The sequence below is a fragment of the Gracilinanus agilis genome, chromosome 6 (genome assembly GCF_016433145.1).
Source record: "Gracilinanus agilis isolate LMUSP501 chromosome 6, AgileGrace, whole genome shotgun sequence".
NCBI classification, from domain to species: domain Eukaryota; kingdom Metazoa; phylum Chordata; class Mammalia; order Didelphimorphia; family Didelphidae; genus Gracilinanus; species Gracilinanus agilis.
This window is the reverse complement of record NC_058135.1, coordinates 155474271-155482877: the sequence shown is the minus strand read 5'-3', so window position 1 is coordinate 155482877 and position 8607 is coordinate 155474271. Positions and strand designations below refer to the sequence as shown.

The following is an 8607-nucleotide window of genomic DNA, read 5'->3' as shown; positions in this document are numbered from 1 at the left end:
GCTCTTCTGCCATGGAACCAATACACGGTATTGATTCTAAGACAGAAGGAAAGGGGTTAAAAAAGGAAGGAAAAAAAGAGAGAGAAAGAAAGAAGGAAGGAAGGAAGGAAGGAAGGAAGGAAGGAAGGAAGGAAGGAAGGAAGGAAGGAAGAAGCCCATTTAAAGATGATCACAATCCCACCTTAGAAATTACACAATAATTTAAGACACTGTTTAAAGTCCTTGAAAGTAACAAACCAGTTTTTTATTTGTCTTTCTAGCACACTGTAGCACACAGTAGGTTTTTTTAATAGGTTCTGCTTAGATTGAATAATTAATCAAAGAAGACAATGAGGCCCTGAAATATGGTATCTGCACTGTAAATAGAGAGGAGGTAATGGATCTGAAGATGTTATAGACAAAGAATTTACCTGACTTGGAAATCAGTGGATTTAGGAGCAGCTACATGGTTCATGGGATGGAGAGCCAGGCTTAGAGATAGGAAGATCTGGCATCAAATATGGCCTCAGACACTTCCTAACTATGTAACCCTGGGCAAGTCATTTAAACCAATTGCCTAGTCCTTACCATTCTTTTGCCTTGGAACAAATACTTTGTATCCATTCTAAGTCAGAAGCTAAGGATTTTTTTTTTTAAATCACTGGATTTACATAATGATGAGACAACAAGGAAGAGATTAGGATGAGGGAAAAGACAGTTGATAGAAATTTTCTAGCATCCAGAACTGACAAAATAGCAATAACAAAACTATATAATTTTTCAGAAGGGTCACTTTGTAGAGAGAAAATAATGAGTTCAGATTGAGACTTGAATTAGAAATGCTGAGAGGATATCTAGCAGGCTAATGGAAAGATTTGGTCTGGTTATATAGATTCAGGAGTTGTGTGAATAGAGAAAATAACTGAAATCATGGGAGTGGATTAAACAGTGAAGGGAGAGAATGTTTAGAGAGAAAATAAAAGGGACAACAAAAGAATCTTGGAGACAATTCATGCTAGGGAGTTGGAAGATAAACCAATGAAGGAATGGTCAGACAGGTGGAAGAAAAGCCAAGAGCCAACAGTGGAGGAGAAAATGAGAAAGTAAGATGGATCAACAATGTCAGTGTCCCTCATATATCATCTGACCAGAAAAGATTACACAGTGATTTTACACAGTTCCCTATTTTGCTTATTCTCCTTAGCTCAAGTTTAAGGTAATTACACATTAATTAATGTCATTCATGGTCTATTGACAGTTTGGTTTAGAATGAACCAAAATGAGTATTTTAGTATTCACACATACCAATAATTGGTGTCAGGTCTCTTGCACTCAGATTTTAACATATTCAGTGTTTATAAGATACAGGTAATTGTTCCTAAGCTTTAATTAATTTTGGAGTCTTTTTTTAGCTACTTCAAAATTTTATGTAATTTTAAATTTCTCATAATATGAAAAAAATGACTTTTATAAACTCATTTCCTAGTATAGTCATATTTAGGGAGTTTTCTTAAGGATATTATCCTTCAGTAGAAGCAAATAAATTTAACCTTGTTGGATATATTGAAATTTGAGTTAACATAAAGTTTTTTTTTATTTCAAGAATCAAGTCTTAGATATTGCCTCTAAGATATTTTTGTTTTGCTTTTTTAATTCAAAATTAAATATAAGGTTATTGTAAATGAATTTTAGTTTTTTGTCCCATATTTTAACCATTTTGTATTATCTTTTTCTTAAAATATACTGGAGTTTAATAAATTCTTTTCAGAGATAAAAGCAGTATACTTCAGCTGCTCTCTGTTTTAGGTTCATGTTGAGAGATTTTGATAGTCTGTAGAATGTTGACTTTCCCATTGAATAAGTGATAAATCGTGGTGATTATCATACTGCTACTAATCTTATGTTTTCAGATGAATGCACTTATATTCTACCTGAGCTTTGGGGAAGAAAAAAAATTGCATCTGAACACAATTGATTCAGAACCAACCATAGAATTTTGGAAGTGAGAGTAACAGTGGAGATATTATAATTCAAACTTCTAAATTTTCAGATACAATCCAGGAAGGGTAAGTTCTACATTGTAATTAAAGGAGCTTTGAGTGACCCCAAAATACTATAAAACTACTACCACATTGAACTCTGGCCTCCAGTTTCCTGAAGCTCATTTGAAGTTTGAAGTGTTAAAAAAAATAATTTACCCTCCATTTTAAAACACAGTTGGTTCTGAATCAGTTATGTGCAGATATATTTTTTTCTTCCCCAAAGCTCAGTCCAACTTCTAAACCTTCAAGATTACCTTCTCTGTGGATATAACTAATACAGATAAATGACTATGGTATAAGTTGAGACCTCTTGTTGTATCATTGAGCTCAGTGTTTTTGTTGCTTTTTTTTGGCTTGGTTGTATTTTAATTACTCCAAAGACTAAATCAAAAAGGTCTAGTCTGTGATCTGGGTAAAGTTTGGGGAGGGAGATTTTTTATTTTTTTTTTTGGTAATTTTTGGTAAGAGTTTTGTTTTGTTTTAAGAAAAAAACAAAACTAAATGTAAAAATCTGTTTAATAAGATTGTGCCACAAACCAGAAGATAACAAGAAATCAGTTGTGGTAAAAGGAAATATATGTATATATAATATATGTTTTTATATTATATATATTCTATTAGTTTTTTTCAACATTCTCTCAATTTAATCATTTCCTTTTTTCTGGTAGTAGCAAAATTGATGCAAATTCTGAAAGTATTTTTTCCCTTGGAAACACATTTTGATGACCATATTTCTTTTTTTAGCCTCAATATAGATATCTTGTCGCTATTTATAAACAATGAGGAAACTTTGGGGTACGTCTAAAGAATGGAGAAAACATGACCGGAAAGAAACAAAAGATAGCATGGAGCAAGCAGTTGAAAAATGTGTGGCATATTTTCACTCTCTCTCACTGTATAAACACAGGGTTAGAAGTGGTCCTCATGGAAGCCAATCCAGCTCCAGGGATCTGACTTTGAATTAGATTTGTAGAGACAGTGGAAACTTCATTTGAATTACTGCTCTTCTTGGTTTGTGTGATAATCTTAAATTTTCTAACACGGTTATTTTTTCATGTTAAAATGTGCAAACTGTAGGGAGGAACTTTTAAGAAGTCTTGTACTAGCATGCTTTTATGGGGATGTCTTATTTCTTGACTAACATTTTAGGATTTTTACTTCTAATAAACCATGTAACACAGACTCATGTATTTGGGGGCTGTGGAAATGATTTCTGTTGACCCTTTTTTCTGCATATCATCAATTTGCTTTTGACTCATGTTTCTTCTATTGTCGCTGTAAGCTTACTTGTTGTTTTTTCTTTCCTTTTCTTCATGCTGTCGTTTAGAGCCCTACAGAGAGACAAGTATGGGAGTAAAGCTAAACATTGCATATCAAATGTAATTTTTTTTAGTTCACTTTTATTGCATCACATATAGATGATGTAGTTATTAAAAACAGTTCATCTCACAATTTTGAAACCAAAAGAATAAACAGCTTATGAATCTATTTATCTAAATATATGTGAATCTAGATTAGACGCTTTTATTGTCTGATTCCTTTATTTGTGTCACATAATCAGCATAGTTCTTGAGTTTCATATAATTGTCCGTGTGAGTTAAATTGTTTTTAAATTAAGCACTTATTTTTTTAAGTAAGTCATGAACTTTCATTATTTCAAAATGGCACATTCCATCACAAGACTATGTTCTGTTTCAAGTTCAGTGCACCCACTTTATTTTACTGTGGCAGTTTCCAGTCTGCAGTTCCATGCATTGACAACATAAATAACAAGCAGGGTTTCAATGCATAAGTCACCCAACCATAATCATCCAACATGCTGTCACAGGCTCGGCAACAGTAGCCACCCATCACATACAGTCCTTTAAAAGCATTTGCTTTTTGTTTCTTCTTAACATTGTGAACTGTCTACGAGGTACTTTCTAACATGAAAATAAACAGCTTCACTCTCTGTCTGTGATGCCACTGATTTGAGGCCTTTGCCATTGTTTTTGGAATGTCTATTGTGAAAATTCAGAGGACTCGTCAGGAACCCATGAAACGATGACATATTCAGGCCACTTTACTGTAACTGTCATCTGGACACTATAGAACACAGTCTAAGATAAGCAAGAGAACTGCATCCCGGACAGAGAATGAATGTTCTATTTTCACAAGGTAGCAGTGCATTAAGGAGTTTCTACAGTGATGTGACCCCTAATCAATATTTACAGTCAAGAAAACCTCTTGTTTCTACCCCTATTGGCTAAGTGTTGTTTGTGATCATCTCTGGTAGTTGCATCTGAATTCTTTTACTAAGTAATAGAAATGGAAATGTCATGTTTCTCATATAACTATTCATGGGAAGATAAAACTCATGAAGATGCATGGAGCTATATTTAGCAGCTCTCTTTATAATTAAGGAAATTCATAGAAGCTTTTTCTTCCAAGGAAATATATTCTGAGTGTCCCAAAAGTTTTAGTGAAGATTTAAGGTCAAGTAGCTTAGAATTGCACTAAGACTTTTGGGATACCCTGGGTATCTATTAATGGCTACCACCAATCTACTTTCAGTTCAGAAGTTTGAGGCAGAGAGATATATTAGGGTTTAAATTGAACTTTTCATATTGATACTGTGCTGTTAATAATTGGGTGTCCATATTGCCTATCCCCTCTTTTTGCAGCAATGGCCCAATTACATCCAAACGGATCTGACTTCATTGATGTAGGTATTCCCTCCAATGATGCAGATCTTACCCCGTCCATTTTTGTCCTTTTCTATGTGACTCTTGTTCATAATCTCCAAAGGGGACTACCCGACATGCTGGGGGTTTTCCTTGATTTCTCTTAATATTGTGAACATACCAATACCCTAAATAATAACAGTGGATATAATACATGCTATCTCTGAATGTGGTTATTACAGAAAAAAGAAAACCAAATCCATATCATATTTTAGAATATTTTAAAATACCCACAAGTCATTCATCTTGTGATGTAATATCATAAGCATCATCTTAAAAGTGAAGGCAACACCTCAAATAAATATTAAGAATACATTCTTGATGCTTATGAGCTGATGGATGTAAGACATCAATAAGCAGCTTATAAATTTTTCCATCGGACAAGTTATCACTAAATGAATTACTGATGGAAATGTTGAGTTGCTCCATTTTCAAGGATTATTTTGTTTTTAAAAATTTACCTACTCATGTAATTATATCAACTATCCATTATAATATAATAATGAATTAATGTGTGTATATAGATACACAACTATGTGTATGTGTACCTATATTTATACGTGCCAATATTTATCTGCATCCAATGTCTCTGTAAATAATGTGGATCGTAGTCAACCGATAGGTAATTAATTGTATATGCTTCCCCAATGGACTGCTGGATACAAATGTCAGCCTCTTTCTCTGTACTGTTTTTCAGAGGGGCTTCTGAACAATGCCAGGGATACAAGTGTCATGGATACTCTACCACTGAATGGTAACCACGGCAATAGCTACAGCATTGCCAGCGGCGAGTACTTGAGCAACTGTGTGCAAATCATTGATCGTGGCTACAATCATAACGAGACAGCCCTAGAGAAAAAAATCCTGAAGGAACTCACTTCCAACTATATCCCTTCTTACCTGAACAACCACGAGCGCTCCAGTGAGCAGAACAGGAACCTGATGAACAAACTGGTGAATAACCTGGGCAGTGGGAATGAAGATGACGCCATTGTCCTCGATGATGCCACCTCCTTTAACCACGAGGAGAGTCTCGGTCTGGAACTCATTCACGAAGAGTCTGACGCCCCTCTGCTGCCCCCAAGAGTTTATTCCACAGAGAACCACCAGCCACATCTCTACACCAGAAGGCGGATTCCACAAGACAACAGTGAGAGTTTTTTCCCCTTGCTAACCAACGAGCACACAGAAGACCTCCAGTCACCCAACAGGGATTCTCTATATACCAGTATGCCCGCCCTGGCTGGTATGCCAGGCACAGAAAGCGTTACCACCAGCACCCAGACCGATCCCCCGCCAGCCAAAAGTGGTGATGCTGATGATGTTTACTACAAAAGTATGCCAAATCTAGGCTCCAGAAACCATGTCCATCAGCTGCACACTTACTACCAACTAGGGCGAGGCAGCAGTGATGGATTTATAGTTCCTCCAAATAAAGACGGGTCCTCCCCGGAGGGGAGTTCCAAAGGACCTGCTCACTTGGTCACTAGTCTATAGAAGATTAAGCAAAAATTTAAGCCAACGAAACCCTTAACACCTGGTTTACTGTTCTGAGTTCATATAAGCAGTGGTAATATTGTGTGTACTCCTAAATCTTTATGCTGTTCTAAAGGAAAAAAAAAAAGGACAAAAATCAAAAACAAGAAACAAAAACTTTCAGACTTTTTTTTTACTGGAATTTTTAGGCCAGCCCAGGGGAGAATGATAACTGCTGAAATTCCCCTCTCCCCCCTCTTTTTGTCCTCCCCCCCTCAGAGACTTCATTATGTTAATGAACGGGATATGAAGAAAATGGCACTCTTTGTGGCCTTCTTGAATTAATGCTGTGTTTGTTTAAACATCTTTGATGCTCTGTTACTATTCTGAAATGGACCTGATTTTAAAAAGGCCAGAACATGCATCCGAAATGAGTAACAGTGACGCATCTAGATTGGAGTGCTGCACAAACATAACAACAGAACAAAACACTTTATTATCGATCTGTATCACCTAATGGTTTTTGGTCACTCACAACTTGATTTTACCACAGCAGACTTAGCTGTGGGATAAAATAAAATAAAATAAAATTCTAATGAAATGGAAGGGAATTCTAGAATTATATGCTAAATGCATATTTTATGTTTTGCTGTATTAACTGATGATAAAAACTAATGGCAGAAAAATTGAACAATTTCTATGTAATGTACAGATACTAGCATTGCACATATAGTCTGCTTTCCGTTCCTCCAGAACTTGCGTCCCTGTTAATGTAGTGGAAAACAAAAAACAAAAAACAAAAAAAAAAAAAGAACTCTTTCTGTTGTGCTGGTCTTGCAAGTTTGTCTACCAGTAGGAGCAAGATTTTCATTAGTTTTTTGGGGGCCATTTTTTTTCTTAATATTTCACTGGGCAAAATAAATAAATAAGAACTATCACTTTATAAGGATCATTTTCTAGTAATGCAAACACAAATTATTTTTTACAAAAAAAAAAATTGGATCTTCTTCCCTCATTCTGTATCTTTATTCAGTGGCTATATTGCAAACAGGACTTTTGCAGATTAGAGCAGGACAAACTTTATGTTTACAATGCACAGCTGATATAAAACAAAGCCGATTGGGCAAGAAGTCCCTCACCAAGGCAGTAGGAATGGACCAAGAAACTGAGAGGTATCTATAGAAATAGTGGGGGCTTTCTGCATGTGAAAATGATAATTCTCTAGGAGTAAGGGCACTCCTGGTTCATTCTTGGCTCCCAGATGAGAAATTTGTATTGCAGTTGGTTAAAAAAAAAATGACTCGCCCATACTACGAATTGAAAAATCCAATTATTTTGATGTGACAAAAAAAAAATCCTCTTTTCATTACTTTCCCAAAGGGGGAAAAAGTTATTTATTTGACAGGATTTTAAGTAATGTAGGATTTCAGGAGGTAAATTAGCAGCACAGATTATAATTTTTTTTTTTTAATTTATGATCCATTTTGTATGGTCTCAAAGTTGAATGACCTCATTACTAATATTTGTTGTAAAAGTGAAACTTGTTTGCCAACCAATAAACAACTGATTAAGATTTAGAAGATATCGTATCTATGTATGTACAATGAATCATTCATTCTCTTTTCATTTCTTTTGCCTTTTTCCCTTCTGTTTTCATACATGAAACTAGTGAATTTGCTAATTCTCTAAGGCATGAGTGAACCATGCAAAACAAAAACCTCCCTGGCTGAAATACTTAAGCACAAAAATTATACAGCTGTAGCAGATGAAGGAAACCAGAAAATGGGTTGGTAATACTTGTGTAGGCTGAAGCAAAGGGGACAAATTCCCTTTCTAGCAGGTTATATGTAGATATATGAAGATGCCTATTAAATAAATCACGCTCAATTGAAGATTTTAAAGCATAGGATTGCTTTGGTTGTATAAGTTTTCTCCTTTGTAATCTCCATTATATTAGTTACAGATTAACCTGTTTGTTAAAAGCTGCTAAAAATTGTAGCAAAGAAAATACAGACCAGCAGCGAGCTCCTCTAAGATCATTTGTGGTTATTTTCCTTTATTATATAAGGGGGTGGGGGGAAATAAGAATTAAATTCTTTCCATTTAATCCTCCAGTTCTTCAACAGCCCCAAAACTTTCATCATCAGTGTGTAAAACTTTAAGCCCAGGTAGTTCATGAGGGGCAGGGGCAGGATTAGGAAGAATTTCAGCATTACTCTATTGATATGTGTTATATACATAATTTTGGAAAACTTTCAAAACCTAAACCCCATTCAGCTAGAATTTCAATTCCTTAAATCAAGGCAACTGAGACCATTATATACCTTAGAGACGAATAAGTGATTTGAGCATCATTTAAATATAACAACAAAAGTTCTTAGCCAGCA

At 35.1% G+C, this 8607-nt stretch overlaps 1 protein-coding gene across 18 annotated transcripts in view; it reads left to right on the top strand.

Annotated features, from left to right (window-relative positions):
* ADGRL3 (adhesion G protein-coupled receptor L3) overlaps positions 1-7764 on the top strand; it is a 525728-nt gene extending 517964 nt beyond the window's left edge. For 12 of the 18 annotated variants that reach the window (XM_044681578.1, XM_044681583.1, XM_044681575.1 and 9 more), the window contains one exon: positions 5442-7764. In XM_044681578.1, coding sequence (XP_044537513.1) covers positions 5442-6241 — 800 coding nt within the window. In that variant the 3' untranslated portion in view covers positions 6242-7764. Of the gene's footprint in view, positions 1-3348; positions 3401-5441 lie in introns of all 18 variants that reach the window. The other 6 variants (XM_044681584.1, XM_044681587.1, XM_044681586.1 and 3 more) reach the window with 2 other exon arrangements.
* The last annotated feature ends 843 nt before the right edge of the window (positions 7765-8607 follow it).